Raw genomic sequence first — 18661 nt, 5'->3', positions numbered from 1 at the left:
ATAGCTGGCAAGCGGCAGAGATGGAGCAGGCTGACCACCAGCTGGCCCAGCCCAAGGGAGGTAAGGCACCCGCCGGAAAAGGGGAAAAAAATGGCGGACAAAAAAATGGCAGACAGCCTTGCTTGGCGACCCCCGTGAAATGGTCGATCGACCCCAAATGGGGTCCCGACCCTCAGGTTGAGAACCACTGCTCTAGGCTATTTAAATATTATATGTATGCTTTTGAACATAAGACAAGAAGGAATCATTAGTTCAATCCTTGACCCACATATATCTTTAGTAACTTAGAAATTATGAATATTCAGAGTTTGGGAATTAAATATACTGTCATATTCAAAGCTATAGATATATGAGATGCACTGGTCAGCAATAAATCCATAACCCATAGGTTAAATTAATTTTTAAAACCTTACATTTTAACTACAGTTTAATAAATCTGTCTTGACTCATTATATTTTAGCATCAAAAAGTACAGAAAACTGTACTTACAAACTCCTTCATTTCCATATCCAAGATGGGGTGGAATCTTTACAAATCGCCTTTCATTTACACACATACCAAGCAGAGCCTTCTCCATCCCAGCAATAAGCTGATTTTTCCCCACAAAAACATTGAATGTAGAGCCCCTGTCATAGCTAGAAGAAAGTGAATTGTTAGGTCAGTTAAATAAACATTCAAATATTGCATTTCACTGACATAATTTAATTTTTATTTCCGTTCAGCCAATTTATGATTTAAGAGTAGGTATGACATGATGCTTTGTACACATTTCTCTTGATAGTTGCCTTTTTTTTAATATAAATTTAAAGGCTTTATAAGAAGTTGATACACTACAAAGCATAGTATTATCTCCAGCATTATTTTTTCGTCCAAGAGTGTCACTGGGTTCCATCTAAATCCCATGCATATTCTTGGAAAACTTTTTGTTTCCTCTGTGGTTTTTGTTCTTTCTGACTGTAAAATAGTAAAGACACTATTAAACATTCTTATATATCTCATACAGATTCCAATGAACAGCCTAATAACAATCACATAATCTGATGCTTACAACATCCAACAAACATAATTTATATAACATATAAATTATAAAGATAAATCACTCGGGGGAATACAATCCATGATATTAGATCCATTCCAAAAAGAAGTTTAGATCACATGGTCACACCCCAAATCCAGCTGAAGCAAAACCTCCATCATTTTCCCTGGAGGAAGCAGCTGCAGCATGATGTCCATAGAACTGCTCAGTTAATAAACATCCTGGTTGACCCAAAAGGTGCATTTTTCCAACTTCTTTGATTTTTCTTGAAGACATTTCACTCAAGAAGCTTCTTCAATTTAACCTACCTTGTGAGAAATTAACTCCCAGGTGGTTCAACTACTCTTACAGGGTTAACAAATTGGCTGACTGCAAAGAGTATAAACCTTTCATTCCCCACCAGTTAGTCTGAACTGAAGATGAGAAGTGAAACATCCTCAAGAAAAATCAAGAAAGTCCAGTTGCCATTTGAAAAAAAGCACCTTTTGAGACAAACAGATGCAGCCACTGCCAGCCTTAGCACTTGCCACTCCAATCTGCAGCACTTTCCCTGAATGGTAATCTTGGAAATGGCTTCTCCACTTCTACCAGCTTTTCCAGATCAGATTAATATTACTGTATTAAGATGTGGTATGTATGCATTCCCTCCAAGGGTGGCTTCTGTTGTCGTGTGTGTGTGTGTGTGTGTGTGTGTGTGTGTGTGTGTCCGTCCCCTAATTATCTCGATGTTCTCAATTCAGCTTTGGCTATCTGCATATCGATTTCCTCTGTGCTGATTAATGTCTACCATAAAGCTTTTCCTATTCTGACTCCAATGACTTTTCAGCGTCTGATAAAGCGATGGTCTTTCCAATGCCAGCTTCCCAAAGACCAGAAACGGAGATTCTGCATAGAAGGGATGCGCTGTTCCCCGAGACTGATAACTTGAACTCATCTTCCTGCAACCGGGCCCATTAACTGGAGTTTCCTCTGGAGTCAAGTCATCCAGGGACCTGCCCCTATTTGCGCTCTACTTGGCCTCCCCCACCCACACATCCGCAGCGCCACGCCGGCGAAGGAAAGAGGGGGGCTACCTGGAATCGAATTTCTTGCCGTCGGACAAAGTACCATGGTAATGGTAACGTACGAAGTCGCCGGAAAAAACAGTGCGCGGGCACTTGCCCGGCACATACTTGCGCTCGATCAACACGTCTTTTCCATCCCAGTGGGTCTCCCCAGCCGGCACCGGCGGAGCCTGGCATGCTACGCAACTAACTAGCAACGCAAGGAGCAGGGGCGAGCAGCAACGGTGTCGCCGCCTCTGGGTCGGCGGCATTCTCGGCATATCCATTGCGAAAAGCGAGCGCAACGAGGAGAACATTCAAGAGCAAGTTCGGCTGAAATCCCGGCTTCCCAAACTGCAAACGTGGAGAGGGGGATGGTGGGGGCGCGGATGGAGAGGAAGAATTCCCAGCCCCTTCGATGCTTAGCAAAGGGAGGAGCCAGGCCGCGGGAAGAGGGGCGCAGCCAAGTTTCCTTGGGATAGAAAAACAAGGCCTGGCCACCAGCCAGTACCGCCTTCCTGCAAAAACGTTTAGTTTAGAGCGTGACTTTACGGTATTTGATCTATGTGTCCTAACCACCGACTTCGAAAACAAAGCTGCCTTAAGCGAAAAGGCGGTTCAAACCTGAAGGGCGGGAGATCGACCCACCGATAGGCTGTTTATCCCTATCTCCCCCCCACCGCTTCCATTCCTCGGGTCGCTACGTGGCACCGCCTCATTCCTAGACCCGAGTGGCTAGCAAAGCTCGCGTGTTGGCAGCGCGTGGAGCACGTTCCCTCCTCGTTGGATTGCGCGCCCCACTATAAGAGCCTCAGCAAATCAAGGGAGCAAACGGGAGCTAATTGTTTCCCCCTTTTAAAAAAAAACAACCCGTTTTTTTTTCTTGGAATATTGCAGTTACTGCGTCATTTTTTATTTACTAAACCAACCAAGACCAATGCACAAGATTCTGTTCAGTCTGTAATCTTGAGTAAACAGCTAGAGTTGTTTATCTCAGGAACGAAATCTAGCTTGGCCTAATACGTTTTATAATTATGCTCTTCTTCTGATTTTATCCTTACTTCAATAAGCAGTTTTTAGAAATTATCTGCTAGACTGATTTATATTTCTTTGCATTTTGAAGGACTTGTTTTCATCCATTTGTCTAAACTACTAAGGGATGTCTCAAAGGTGTTTTTTTCTTCAAAAGGCAAATGGATTGGTTTGTGTGTGCATGTTTATGTGTGTTATACTTTACTACAAATTGTGCACTGTATTGTAGACATTCAAAAAGGTGAAGTGGTCCAAGGTAGAAATAAAAATCAGTGGTGAATACCTTAATTACCCTAACATACCTTAATATGTTTTGCTGGTGACAATATTGTCTCTTTCTCCTACAATGGTGAAAACCTTCCAAGATAACTGAATTTAATGACAAATTATTAGGCTTGAAAAAAAAGTTTAAGAAGACATATTTAGTAACTAATTCCATTTCTTTCCCACTAATCAGGAACTGAAAAAGTCAAGAGCTACATCTAGATTACCTAGAAGAAAGTCTGAACCAAACTTAAGTAGGTTAGAGAATATTTGGATAAATTAATACTGTATTCAGTAGAACACACCAACCTCTTAAAGAAGAAATAGTTTACTACCTGTGCTGACAAATGGTTGTGACAGTTATACGGGAATGCAAAAATAGTACAGAAATTGAAAGATACACAGAAAAGCATGTTTAATATAACACAATGTGACATGAAAAAAATACATGCCAACATGTATGTGACATAATAAACTAGGTTGCCTAATGAAAAAAATATTTATTCAAGACATCTTGAATGTCCAACTTGAATACTGGGACTCTAATATACCAAGAAACAAAATACAAAAACAAACAATTTAAACTAAAAAAAAAAAAAGAACAACCATTAATTGATAATCAGGGAATTAACACTTTCTACTTCCAAACAGATATTCCAACATATGTACACCATTGTACACCAACATGAATATTAGACATTGAATTTGTACTAGTTGACCCAAAAATAAGCAAAACAATCACCAAAGAAATGCTCAGTTTAAAGGTGTAAAATGGAAATGGCTTTTAGCCTGTCAAAGAAATTGGAAAACAAGATTAAATGGATGGATAAGGGCTGATAATGATGCATAACTAACGGAGGACGTGTTGCCACCATAGGCAAATGAGGATATGTGCACAGTGAGGTGTTTTATAAAAGGGCTGGCATGATAGTTTGGTCTCAGACCTTAATGGAAAATTGATGCATTAATAAACATTGTTAAAGAAACATAATGGAAAGAGTTTATTTCATGCAGATTGATAGGACTATGTCTTTCTCAAAATGTCTAAAATGACGGGTCATCACCTAAAGAATTTGAAATTCTGGAAAAAGTTAAATTATATAAAATCTTCAGAGCATTTTAAATTGTAAGTATAGGGCAGGCTGTGCACAGAAAGTTATTTGCCGTAGTGCTAGTTTATAATTATCTGTTCTGGCTGCCTATAAATATACAGGGGACTGACTACTATATAGAGACAACATGGCAGGAGGAGCAAAATAGAGGTTGGACTTCTGGTGACTAGGAAGATATCCTATAACCTAAGAGAATTTTTGAATTCCTCCATTGCATACTTGACATGAGCTTAAACTAAAACAGGATAAAGATATTGCCTAATATATATATATATATTCCATATAAAGCTTGGCACTTTACCAATCTTTATAAAACCTCTTTATAAGAGCAAACTATAAGCTTCTTACTGTATAATGTCTTTGTATAGTAAAATATTTTCCCCAAGGAGTCCTGAGAATTGTAGTCACAAAAAAAGACTAACCAATTGTTGCCATTATCAAGTTTTGTTCTTCCGCTCCAGCAACTGTTGCTATTTTATTAGATAGATTTATTCTATGTTTTCATGGAACTCATTGGAAGAGGATACTTTGGGCACATATCTTCATCACAAATTGAAGTTTAACACAGTAAATATAAAATTTACAAAGGCAATGGGCTTAAAATGAGTCAACAATTAAAAGGTTTGGACTGGAACGCATCTGAAAAAACACAGGCAGAGGAAACGCAGGATACTTCGAAACTCAGTGTCCACAGTCTGTATGCCAAAACTGCAAAAGAATCACTCCGTTTCCAAGAAGAGACAGAAACTATGCTAAGTGTAATACTCTAGGAAGGTGGCTTAGCATGTGGAGAAAAGTCAGCTTTTCTGCCAAAAAGCAATAGAAATGGAGAAGATTCAAAGAGGAGGAGAAGAAAGAGAAATGAAAATTTCATATGGCTTGTAATTCCACCCTTCGGAGAGAAAAGCTGTTTGCATGGACTTTGCAAGGATGTATACTGTTAATATGTCATTTACAGTACTTTCTCCAATAAGAATAAAATATTTGCTTGTTCAGAGATAATCCTTGCCTGTCTTCCAGCATCAGCCATTTAGAAACAGCTGCTGGAAACCTAACGCCCAGAAGGTTCATCTTATTGCCAAAGGAAAGCAAAGAGAAAACAGTAAATATTTTTTTTATTCCTTTTGTATATTTTATCGACTAAAGTACTACTTGATTTCTCTCAAAGGTAAGTAAAGAGGTACACAAAACATTGGTCTTTGCCCTCTAAAATTTTCAACTTACACTTACCCACCAGGTTTCACAATTGAATACCAGCAGCATTTCTTTTCTGGTCCCTAAATGACTATAAAGATAATGGACACCTTTTTATTCCTAGAATCTAGAGAGAGATCTTCAACTTGCATAGAAGGGTGAAAAAGTGAGCATATTTTATCCTGAAATACATGTTTTGGGAATATTAGGAGACAGAATGTATTTTTTATAAGTTCTAACTGCAATTTTCACTGTAAAAATTGAAGAAAGTATATCTAGATCAGATATCATTTCATTGCTGATTGTATTGCTGGTGTTTCAATTTCAGTCCTCTGTCATCCAATAGCAAATCTGATTCACTTGTTTAATGCAGATCTAATTACTGTCCTCTGTATTCCTCTGCTATCTGCCTTTATATTTAGCAACAGCCAGAATGTCCTATGTTGCTTGTTTACTTTCTATTGAAAACATCCAGATTTGTGGGGTTTAAGACCAAATGAAGTCCAAAAACACTAGAGAATTCCTGGAAACCTGGCACTCAGACAAACCTGCCATCAACTGGCACATAGAGATAAGCAGCATCTACATGCCACAAAAAAGAGACATTCAAAAAAAGAAACAAAAAGCCCCAAAACAACCAGCAATCAGCACTTGTATGAGCAGAGATTAACAAGATTAACAGTAAACCAACAATCAGTTCAGACAACTAATAATCAGTTTAAACAAGCTAACAGTAAACAACAAACTAATCAAGGAATTACTAAAACCACTCCCATCAATGCTGACATAAATTTATATAAAATGAGAGCAAACCTCACTTCCTTCTAGCACTGATAACGCTACCTAGTTTATAATGAAATGTCTGCAATAAAACAACCAAGCTTAGAGAGCACTAAGGACCCCAGTGTTCAGCCCTAAGCCATAAATATTCCTCCAGCATCCAGAGTTGCCTTTACCTAGACCAGTGGTGGCGAACCTATGGCATGGGTGCCAGAGGCGGCATTTGGAGTCCTCTCTGTAGGCACACGTGCCGTTGGCCCAGCCTCGCCTCCCCCCGTGACCACTTCCTCTGCAGCAGCCCCCTGAAGGAGAGTCGCTCCTGAGCGTGACCCATGCGGAGCAGCGCAGCCAAGGACATGGCAGCCAGGCAGCATAGACAAGACTCTGCCCTCACACCCCATCGTGCACAGTTGATGCTGCAGGGCGCGGGCAGAGGCCATGACCACCATAGCACTGCTGGGCTGCCTGGGCGATCTGCGGCAGGCTCTGGAGGCGGTGAGTGGCCAGGTGGGGCAGGGGATGGAGCGGGGTGGGGCAGGGGGTGGAGTGTGGGCGGGGCCAGTTTTTGGACACTTGGTCTCTAAAAGGTTCGCCATCACTGACTTAGGCCATTATAACATATTTCTTAGCTGTATTTTCTTCACATCTTCTATGCAGAATACTCTGTTCTTGTCCTGTCTACCCATAGATCTTTGAAATAATGTTTAATTTTTGTACCATCAGGCATTCTGCATTTTTTAAAATTCTGATTTGCTTCTCATTAAAATAACCAAATTTAACCAAGCTCTCCGGAAATTGGAGAAAGTAGCATTTAAAATCAGTTAGTCTTCTACCTAATTATTTGTCTAAAGTATTTCAGAGTAAGATTTCTACCAGAATAGTGGCAAAAAAATAGTATTATGGTGCTGTTACAAGTAGTTCTCACTTACTAAAAACACTTGGGACTGGTAGCTCAGTCACTATACCACAGTGATTAAGTGAAATGTCACCTGACCATGCCAACTTAAGATGTCAGTTTGGGCTGTGGTAGTTAAGCAAATCACTGTGTGTCATTAAATGCAATGTCACATGACACCAACTTGTGACTTCCTGTTCACTTCCCCATTGAATCTGCTTGCTGGAAGCCATCTTGGAAAGTTGCAAATGGAACTGGACCACAGAAGTGGCAGGACAGTGCATGTATCCCCACCTGCACAAATAACAGGCAAGCATGTGCATGCGCACTCCATTTGCACATGTGGCAGGCGCGCATACTCGCCGCTCACACAGATAAGAGTTGTGCATGCACTTGCCTGCTGCTCGTGCAGAACCATCCCCTCTCTCCCCCACCGGTCTGCAAAGTCGAAAAGGTTGGAGAACTCTGCTCTAAGCGGTTTTACAAAGTCAGCATATTGCCCCAACAATCTGGGATCTCATTTTACTGACTTCAAAAGAATGGAAATCCTGGCAGTCGTCAGAATTAACCTGCAATACTGCATTCTAACCATTCCCCCACCATGGCGAAGTCAATACATGGTTGGTTTAGTTTTGGCTTAACGTATTTTGTAAACCTGACTACTATGGCTTGTAAACTGTGATTAAGCAAATCCTAGCTTACTGTATCCAATCTGATATTTTTGTAAATTTCATTTCTTTATTATGCTGAATTAATGAAAGAAAAGAAGAAGGTCCACAAGTAGACTTTCACAATGGCTGCCATGCTTCATGGAATAATATCTCTCATGAAGTCGGGAAAGAGATTAAATAACCCTCTACCAACTGTTGGGCCAAATTTTGTTCACATAACCATGGGGATGCAGCAAAAGTCATAAGTGTGAAAAATGGTCGTTAAGTCACTTTTTTTCAGTGTCCTCACAACTTTGAATGGTCACTAAATAAATGGCTGTAAGTCAAGGACTACCTGTATGCATATCCCCACACAGCTTTGACATTAGATCTGAGAATTAGAGGGTCAAAGATGATTGTCACTCTTAATTACTAGCTGAAATTAATATTTTTTCCAGCAAGAATAACTCTTCAGGTAACGCCAGTGTTTAATCTACATGAAAGATAGGTAGGCATCAGATAAAAGCTATTTGTCTTTTCTTACAAAGAATAAGAGATGAACAGAAAAAGTATCAAAGGAAAAAAATTGAGATCAAAATAGCAACAAACTATTAATAGCATCAAGGTAACATAAGTCTAGGACAGGGGTAGGCAACCTTGGCTCTTTTATGACTCATGGACTTCAACTCCCAGAATTCCTGAGCCAGCGTGGCTGGCTCAGGAATTCTGGGAGTTGAAGTCCACGAGTCATAAAAGAGCCAAGGTTGCCTACCCCTGGTCTAGGAGGTTGACTTTAGTATTGTAATAAGTGCCCTGTTTAGCAAACATTTGAAATTACAATGGTGCTAACAAAAGGAACTTTATGATTGGCATTTGCAGCTATGACTGTTGCAATGTCCTTATAGTCGCATGAAATTTGGGTATTTCACATTTAGTGGACATTTATAACTATTATGGTATCCCAGTCATGTGATCAAGATTCTGGTGCCTCACAGCTACCTTCTGAGAAGCAGTCAATGGAGAAGCTGGCAGTAAAATCACAAGTCATGGTCATGTGACATCTTGTTTAACAAATGTGCAGAAGTCAAGTCATAAATCAGCACAGTCAAACATGATTTTTCACTAAATGAACACAGCACTTAGCAACAGACTTATCAATCTCAATTGTGATTGTTAAGCAAAGACTGCCTGTATTTACATTGAGGGGGTCTGTTTTCCATTGGAAAATCCCACTTCCTTCTGTTTCTCTTTAATCTGGCTTCCACTTGCCCTGATGGCAAGGCTAAGATAGAGGTTTTATTGTGAGGATATGTCCTTAATAACCAGCAACCAAATTGCCTCAGAGGCAGGAAAAGGAAGCTGTGGAGATGACGGAACTACTGTCCATCCTTTTCTACAAATTAATTTTTCTCCTTGGTAGAAGGGGAGAGATATTTTGAAACTGATCAATATTCACATGTAGGGGGATCTAACTTCGCGTATCTCAGGGTAAAGTCTGGCAAAGAGGCAAAGAGATGTAGGCTTCAGCCCTGGAGCCGGCAGAGGGGCAAACCAGTCTTCCAGAAGGCAGCAATTAAAACCGGGGCGCCGTAGAGTCTCCTACATCGGCAGTCCTGTCCATATCCTGTGCACGTTTCCTGGAAGTCGCCACCACTGGATCAAAAAAATCTAATTACTGTATTGCGGAGAATTAAAGCAGCTTCAGCTGAAAACGCTTCCTCCCAAAAAGGCTTTTCGATCCCCAGTTACAGCTGCAAAGCAATACTGTAAATACTCCAGCTTCCCCTTCCCTTCGGCCCAAAGCTTTCGTGATCCCTCGGCCGAAAGGCTGGAACAAGAAGAGAAGGGGGCGCTGCCTCGAGAGAGAGGTAGCCCTGCTAGCTGAAGGAAGTGCCTGTTTCCACTTCGACCTGGAAGTGAAAGGAGGTGCCGGTCGAGCGGAGGCCAAGCCCGATTTGGGGGACCGATCGCTTGCCTCGGTTCTGGCACTGCCAGTGCGGCCATGTCCCAAGGAGGCAGGCCAGAAGAGGTAGGGGCAGGCAGCAGCCTCCGGAAACATCGGAGCCACAGCGAATTGCTGCCCAGCTGCAGCTCCCAGACAAACCATAAAGGGCAGGATCGGAAGGAGCAAAAGAGAAATAAGCGGATGGTGCAGCAAATTCAACAGATCCAACATCTGGAGTCCTTGTAAGCAGATCCTCTTCGCCGGTCCCTTGACTTGTTTATTTCCTCTTCTCCCCACCCCCGAGCTCTCCTATGACCGTTAGTAACACGTAAACCTGTAAGGTAACCATGGTACCTTTCCTAATCCAGTGCACAACTACAGCTGGGTTGTGGTTTTGAGGAGATCATCATAGCCCGAGAGACAAATTCTGTCCTTTCCACTGAATCCACATCGCTGAGTTTCACTTACCTCCTAATCAAGGTTGTCCATCTGTCTGGCACTTTCTTAAGAGGGGTCCTTGGTGCTCTCTGAGCTTTGTTTTCTTGCAGACTTTTCATTACCAAAACTAGGTAACAACATCAGTAAGGAGTGGGGTTTACTCTCAGTTTCTTAAGAAAAAGCTTGAGACTCGGATGATCAACCCCCATCCCCCCTGCAACTAGCAGCCCATTAACGTCTTAGTGCCCACCCCAAGTTAACCATCCACTTCTGGGTTGCACACATAGGTAGAACAGCACAGGAAAAACAACTATTGCTGGATGATTCAGATAAGCAAAAGTGAATCATCCAGATCTACAAAGGATCTAAAAAGTCTTGAAGACACCCAACAAAGAAACCTGAAAAGCTACCCCACCCCGAAAAATACCATAATCATTCACATTCTGCCTATGAATCAATGGTATCCATTTAGTACTACTCTGATAGCTACTTGAAAGAGTCTTCAAACCAAGAATTATGCTAAATTATTACTGTCCATTTTTAAACTGTTCATTTGTGTAGATATTTCATAAAGGTATCCATATTGGCAACAGTCACTGACCTTGTGCTAAGGAATTTTATTTCTTAATTCTATGCTATGTGGGATAAATCTCTTCCCTGCCACTCAGTTCATTATACCACGACTCCAGATTTTAGAGTTTTGAGAAAAAATGCCCTGCTGTCCAGTGTTTTCATACTGTGCACACTTAAGTTTTATTATTGTATTTGTTTCTTACTCATAGATCACAGTGTTCTATAACAAGAACACTCATTGTTGGCCTCATTTTATTGTTCTATTATAAAAAGCAGATGGGATCAATACTTTTTAAAGCAATTTTGTGGTAGAAGTGCTATGTGCCAATTAGTTCTGGTCTGAGGTATGTGCAAATTGTTACATATTAGCTATTTGATGCATTCGGCCATTCTACTTTTGTTTTAAATTTATTTTATTAAGGTATAGTAATTCACCCAGGAAATTCTGGCAAGCCTTTCAAATCTCATACTGAAAATAATAAATTAAGTAGGTGTAATGTGAGCAATAAAAATTTTATGACTTTGTCCTTTGTGCTAGTGGAAAGAAAGCTTTTCTTCTCTTGAAGGCAGCTACATTCCAAGAAAAAAACTAATATGTTTCTGTCATAGTGAACAGCTTGGAGAGAACTCTTTACATGGTTGAGACTACTCATTTTTTTTATTCATTACAATGACACTTTCTTCAATTTTCCAAAATTGTTCATATTATTTGCCAAGTAAGGCAAATAAAAAACACTTTTAAAGAAAGTATCCTTCTATTTTTTGTGGCAACTAAAAAGTCATCATTGCTTAGTTTTTTTAAAAAAGAAAAATTACTAAAGATATATTTTCAATCTATTTTTCAGCTATGAGAAACTTCCTCCAGGGCTAATTAAGGTAGGTGAGAGGGCTATAAATAATATCTTTTTAAAGAAAATATAACAGATATAATGTAAATGTTCTTCAAATTATCACTAAATAGTCTGTGTGGTTGTTTATGTCCTGAGATCCATTTTTGTCTACAGAACTATAAGTGCTTGCTTTTGCATTTGAGTTTGAAGTAAAATGTATCCATCAGGTTTCATTTAAAACATCACTGGGCAACCTTTTCAATGTAAAATGCCACATTTGATTCTATACGGCATGAGAGTAAGTTCAGCTGTCTGGACAGCTTCAGGTTCAAACACATACAATTAATGACATACAGTATGCATGTCCACTCAGGAGGGGACTAATAATAATCAGTATCTTGTTGAAAGTAGGTACTTTTCTGCAACCATTAGAAGCAAAAAACTAACAATATTCTGAATTGTTGCTAGTGCAAAGTGCTTCATCTTCTACTTTCCAGCAATCCTGTGTTAACAATCCCTAGTTGTTGATGAGTCAGCTTCAAGGAAGTATGAGCCCATGATTGCAAAATACTATTCTATGTCTATAAAAAAAAGCTTGCCCACTTATTTATCTTTATAGCTTTAATGGATTTCTTTTCCTTCTTTTGCAGGAAGATGAGACTAAACCAGAAGACTGCATTCCTGATGTACCTGGCAATGAAAATGCACGACAGTTTTTAGCACATGCTCCAACCAAAGGATTATGGATGCCTTTAGGAAAAGAGGTCAAGGTTATGCAATGTAAGTGGAACATCTAAATTTTGGAGATTCTGTAATAAATCCAACAATAGGGTTAGTTGGTGAGAATAGGAGAGAAAATTTTCTTTAACAATTATCATTTTTTCCCAATGAAGATAATTAACTTATAAATGTTTTTTGCTTTATGATAAATATTTTTATACTGGTCTGTTTCAAAAATATTGCAGATTTAATTATTATTAACTTCATTTCTAATATGTCTTTTATCAGTATTTTCATGAATAGAATAACTTAAAATATTCATAGCTTTTAGAGAAATGAGAGACTAAAGGGCAAAGGAACGTGTACTGCCAAACCAGAAGAACTGACTTAGAAACAGTATAAATGCTCAGAATGTGCACTCAGTTGGTGCAAGCAGATGGATACGGTTGAGAGCTGGAAAATCTGTGAGGATGCAGCATGGCATGTTTATAATCAATTGATTTGTAGTCGAGAAAGGTAGGATAGTTGAAAAAAAGCTGTTGGTTACTGTTTCCTATACTGCATGCTTATTTTTAAATAGATGTGTAGGATTGTGCTATGAATATCCAATCCTATTTGAATGCGAGGAATGTGCCTAGTGCTATCACTAGGAGGAATAATCTAATATTTTTGTGGGGTCTTAATTCAGCTACTTTACCTGAATTTTTTTTTAAACAGAAAAATGTGCTGTTAGTTTTTAATGTTATGGAAATCTGACAACTCAGAGACTGGAACATATTTTTCCCATAAGAGCTTAGACCAAATGAGATACATCCAGGAAATTTATCTAACCACCTTTGAAAGCAATCCTTGGTAGTAGCCAGGAGCTCTGATTATAACATATTCCACAATGTTATTGAATAATTGTACATTATGGAAAAAGTTAATATTTTTACAAACTTATCAGTACAGGGATTCATAGCAATTAATTTTTGTGGATAACATCTGACATTGCTAGAAACATCTCCATATTTTCCATGCCACACATTAATTTGTATTTTTCAGTTGTGTTGCCTATTAGTTACCTCAACTTTAAGCTAAGAAGCCCCAATTTCTTGAGCTCCTGAATCATTTTGGTCACATATCTCTAGAACTGGGAACCTAATCAAAACAAATCAGTCTTGAGGAGGACTGGTATAAAGATACAAACGTGAACTAAGTTCTTCAGACTTTCCATATCTTGCCTTCAGAAAGCAAGAGGATAGTGCTGTATAATTACATGAAGATAAATAAATAATTGGTTTTGATTTTACAATGTTGTGTGTGTGTATGTGCGCACTTTTGTAAAAAATGTTCTGGGTAGAATATAATTTTTCATTGTTAATCTCTTTCTCAAGGCTGGAGATGTAAACGATATGGACACCGAACAGGAGATAAAGAATGTCCTTTCTTCATCAAAGGCAACCAAAAATTAGAACAATTCAGAGTGGTAAGTAGTATAAATTGTGCCACAATTTACTCTAAATGATCCCATGAGAAAAATGTTAAATTAAGGCATCTGATTTTTCCTTGTTAATTCTAGATAATGTTAACATAATTCTGTAAAATATGATATGCTAATATTAATCTTTCATACGGCACTTTTCTAGGAATAAAACAGAGGCAGTGTCAGCAGAGAATAAGTCGGAGTTAATTTCCTTTCTCTTGCCAGTTTGCCTTAGCCAACCACTACGTGTTCAGGATCATTCCAAGACATGTTGCATTGGGAAACAAATACTAAACATATAGGTAGCTTTCTTGGGCAGAAACATTATTGATAATATGCCCTTTAACTACAATAATTGCTTATGCCAGTGGTTCTCATCCTGTGGTCCATGGATCCCTGAAGAAATGTTATGATTTAAATCTTGAGTTAAATCTTGATGGTCCATGGCCACAAAAGGTATTTAAAGGGAGTCTGTGGTAAAAAAAAGTTTGAGAACCACTGGATTATGCTGTTATTCTCCTCCACTTTCTTTCCCCATCCAGCATTTAGGAATACTGTATGCCTTGCATCAAAATCCACAAAAGGGAAAATGAAGATATTTTATTAAGACTAGGTATGCTTTAAAACAAATTCAGAAGAAGGGCTTCAAACCTCATGTAGAGCAGCAAATTTCCAAAAAAATCTTGGGCTGTTTAATTGAATTTCAAAGAAGTGTAATGCTTCTGTAATTCCTGAAGCACTTTGAATTACTTTAAAAGCAAAGGCGGTCCTATTACTTATGTACTATTTATTTCAATGTTCATCCTCAAATAAGCCTATGCAAATAAATCCACTGCATTTTATACAGATTCCATACCTAGAAACCGAGATGGCAAATCATATTAAACGCAAGTGATTAGATAAGTATCTATTTATAAAGTGTTAGGCTATTTATGCATTTAGAATTGATGTACACATTAGAGATATAAATTCTGTATCCAGTCATTTTGAACTAACTGCAAGCTAGAAAATGCAAGTAAACATTTGAGAATTAATCATATAAAAATATTGCAGCTGTTAACATTGCTTTGAATTTCACTCTTTTACATTCTTACATTTCAGTTTTGGTATTTATAGTTTAAAAAATTAGGAATACTGCTGAGAATGACACATTTGGTTTTCTTTTGGTTGTCCATGATGGTCTAAGATCTGACTCCAAAACAGGAGTTCAAAGAAGGATAGGTGCAATTGTATAATAGGAAAAGGGTTTAATAAACTATTAATGCATATAAAGGAGACAGGATTTGAATTTTATCAAACTGAAAATTTTTACCTGAACTAATCCTTTGATTGGGAGCTATTAAGCTGATTCATAAGTTATATTTTAAACCTAAGATATCCATATAATCTGTCCCTAACAACCTGCATGAAGCAAAAGAGTGTAGAGATAAAACAATCACTGCATGGGACCACTCTCCAAAATAGGCTGACAAAATTGTTTTGCTTGTGTCCATAGACTGATGGGGAGGACGTGATAGGCAGCCTTGACTAGCAATCTATACCATGCTATTTTGAGAACTCCAGAACTTCTGCAAAAGTTGCCAGTGACTCTTTCCAACAACATTTGGTAATGTGGTTTGCCATCACAATTTGGGTCAGTAGGGTTAGAAGTTTTAATGTTTCCTCATCTTTGTTAACACTTGTTATGTTTGTATCCCATCCACAGCACCCTACATGGGATTCAAGTGACAATCTTCATCAGGAAAAAGGTTGCCACTCCTGTGTAGGAAATGCCATTGATTTTATTGTACAGACCTTCTAAGCCCTTCAGATATATTTGGATTACAAGTCCCAGGATTTTCAAGGGAATTTCAATCCAACTCCATCTGGAGGGCATCATGTTGAAAATTTAAAAAGTTGTAAGAAATTTGGTTGGACATGAAGCTTTCTTTCCTCTCTAAGGCACATGAAGACCCCATGTATGATATAATAAGAGAAAATAAACGCTATGAAAAAGATATGAGGTAAGTTTAGATCTCTTTTAAACAATTATGATAAAAATGATGATAGCAATACTTCACAAATTTCCAAATATTTTATGACCATTATAAGAAAGCTTAGTAATATAATCCCCAAGTCTGAAGCTGAGAGATGGTGACTTGCCCGAGTGAGAATGCCCTGTGAGAGATGAATCAAGAAAATTGCCAGCCATCTGTTATGACAACTACTTCATTTCACATGTTTTCTGCAGAGAAAAAAACAATGACTTCTTAATTATAAAGAACCTCTTTTACTTCTAATGTAATAGTTCCTAAGTTTTTGTTTTAATGTGATATCCAAATGAAATGAAACCTGCCCAAGCAAATAACATTTGACATTGTCTTTTTATGCACTTAGGATAGAACAATTAAAACGGTTGCTGGAAGACTCCACATCAGATGAAAACAGCAGCAGTGACAGTTCCAGTCCCTCGGAGAGTCAGGTGAAGCACAAGAAGAAAAAAAAGAAAAAAGAAAAGAAGAAAAAAAAGAAAAAGAGAAAACACCGGTCTTCTAAATCAAGCAAGAAGTCTGAATCAGATTGAGATGGTTGCCTTTGTGTCAATAAGATGTAAAAGATCCAAAGAACATTCCTTTATTTCTGTTTTATCTGCATGCTCTACCTTTCTTGTGTTGGAAAATAACAACAACAAAAAACCCCAAGAAAGGTTATTTTGTATCTGTGTGAGATGCTGCTAAAAAACCGTGCTTCTATGTACACACCTACATGAATGCATGCACAGATTCTTTTTAACTATTTTTGTAAAAGGTCCCTCCGCCCTTTTTTTAGCCTACTAAGACTTTAACAATCAGTATAGGAAAGGGGAAACTACCAATAGGAAAGTTCCAAAAATAACTCCCAAGATTACACAAATATCTTTTCATCAAAGCTTGGTAACAGTTAGCCAAAAGGATTCCTTTAGTAGCATATCACCAAAGTGTTTGCAGTATGGCAGAAGTCCCAGCCTTTGCTGAAGGAAGAAGCCTAATGGACAATATGCAGAGGCAAATGAATTGCAAAGGGGCTTTGGTATGGGCTTCAACCTTAACTGCCTCCATCTAAACTTTGCTCTAAAAAGTGGCTTTCTATAAAGGGATGAAGCACAATACAACTATCATTATCTACCACAATACAAGAATATATTTTATAACTTATTTTCAGATGTACTTTATTGTAAAGCTGCATAATTTATCACCCATTCTCCAGCTGCATCTGACATAATAGGAATGGCTCCACAGAATTCTATAAGATTAGAAACAGAGTATTGAGGAATTGTAAAACAATCTTTAGATCGCACATTTTGAAGATCCAGTTTTACTGATAATAAAGCACACATAAATACAACTTATTTTTAAATGTCCATTTCCTTACCAATTCCTAGAAAAGTGCTTGAAAAATTAAAAATGTTTTTGTCAAGTAACCATGCATGTTGTGTTGCTTTTTGATAGTGGAGAACATTCAGGAAATGGTTAAAAATTGATTACATTATATTATGGCACTCGAAGTTTGATTTTTTTTAGACAGAAAAACAATATTGGAAGGATAGGCGTATTAATTGTGGCATATTTGTTCTGCCCAATAAAATAACTGTTTATTCATCTGTATTACTTTTTATTTAATTGAAAAGCAATAAAAGAACTAAAGTTTTGGATCAAAATCCTAGATAGCTGTGATGTAGAGCAAAGAAAAACATTTTTGTTGCATCGGCACTTTGTCATCAAAACTGTAGCATGCTGGTTCCTTTAGATCAGGGGTGTCAAACTGTCGGCCCGCGGGCCAGATGCATCAAAGCGAAACCTCGCTCACTCCATTGCTGGCTATGTCAAAAAAAAAGTCACGATATATCGCGACACGTCACGTGACATTGCCAGTTTGACACCCCTGCTTTAGATGGCTGGATGCAAAATATCTGGCTTCATCTACGTCTGTTCATGCCTTCATCTCTTCCCATATATCAAGGACTGAAAGCTTAATTATCTTTGAAAGCAAAGGATTGCTAGGGAGTATAAAGCAATTTGAGCCATTATTTTCAATAAAAGTTTGTAATACTAAGGATTAGCTGGATAACTGGAGTCATTATCAAGCACATAAACTCAACCCAACACCTCCATTTTAATCTGTTTATTCTGCAGCATGTTCCACAAACAGAGCTAGCTAGAATCATCCTTAGAATGGAGATGTAGAAAAAGAATGAATCTGATTCAAGGCTTCCTATTCTATTGTCTATTGCTGAACCAGAATAATGAAGACTCTGTGCCCTTTTAAGCATGAAAAATGTTCAGTTCCATTTAAGAAAATACATTGATATGTTCATATAGCCTTAGTTATGCTAAGACGACACTATAGCATAACTTCTTTTAGTGTGGGAACTAGAATTCTACTAAAATGTACTCTGACCAAATGCTAAACTGCATCCAATTAAAGTTAAATATATTTTATGAAATTTCCTCCTATGAAATTTTCCATGCTGCCATGTTAAAAATTACGATTTAAAGGCAACTTAAATTCTGAGACTACATTCAAAACCTACAGGGTCTGCATATTTCTTTAAAGCCTTGGTTTATGCAACCATGATGTGAGCTTTATTTAGATAGAGTCTATAGTTTATCTAATTTACAAGAAATTATCTTGGTGTCCCTTCAGGTATCACTGCAGAAGAAAGTAG

The 18661-nt window shown here is 38.2% G+C and overlaps 2 protein-coding genes across 4 annotated transcripts in view; one reads left to right on the top strand and one right to left on the bottom strand.

Moving 5' to 3' along the window:
- FKBP9 (FKBP prolyl isomerase 9) overlaps positions 1–10453 on the bottom strand; it is a 32990-nt gene extending 22537 nt beyond the window's left edge. For 2 of the 3 annotated variants that reach the window (XM_015811748.1, XM_015811749.1), the window contains exons 1-2: positions 2110–2553; positions 490–635 (exon numbers count right to left, since the gene is read on the bottom strand). In XM_015811748.1, coding sequence (XP_015667234.1) covers positions 490–635; positions 2110–2396 — 433 coding nt within the window. In that variant the 5' untranslated portion in view covers positions 2397–2553. Of the gene's footprint in view, positions 1–489; positions 636–2109; positions 2554–10419 lie in introns of those variants that run through there. The other variant, XM_015811751.1, reaches the window with a different exon arrangement.
- On the top strand, positions 9927–17600 carry RP9 (RP9 pre-mRNA splicing factor). Its single transcript, XM_015811752.1, has 6 exons — positions 9927–10193; positions 11808–11838; positions 12443–12572; positions 13889–13980; positions 15919–15980; positions 16354–17600. Exons 1-6 carry the CDS (start codon positions 10009–10011, stop codon positions 16538–16540), a joined length of 687 nt encoding a protein of 228 aa, XP_015667238.1. The 5' UTR covers positions 9927–10008; the 3' UTR covers positions 16541–17600.
- Positions 17601–18661: the final 1061 nt, after the last annotated feature.

The sequence above is a fragment of the Protobothrops mucrosquamatus genome, unplaced genomic scaffold (genome assembly GCF_001527695.2).
Source record: "Protobothrops mucrosquamatus isolate PMUCROS unplaced genomic scaffold, P.Mucros_1.0 scaffold48, whole genome shotgun sequence".
Taxonomy (NCBI): domain Eukaryota; kingdom Metazoa; phylum Chordata; class Lepidosauria; order Squamata; family Viperidae; genus Protobothrops; species Protobothrops mucrosquamatus.
This window is presented reverse-complemented; position numbering and strand designations above follow the sequence as displayed.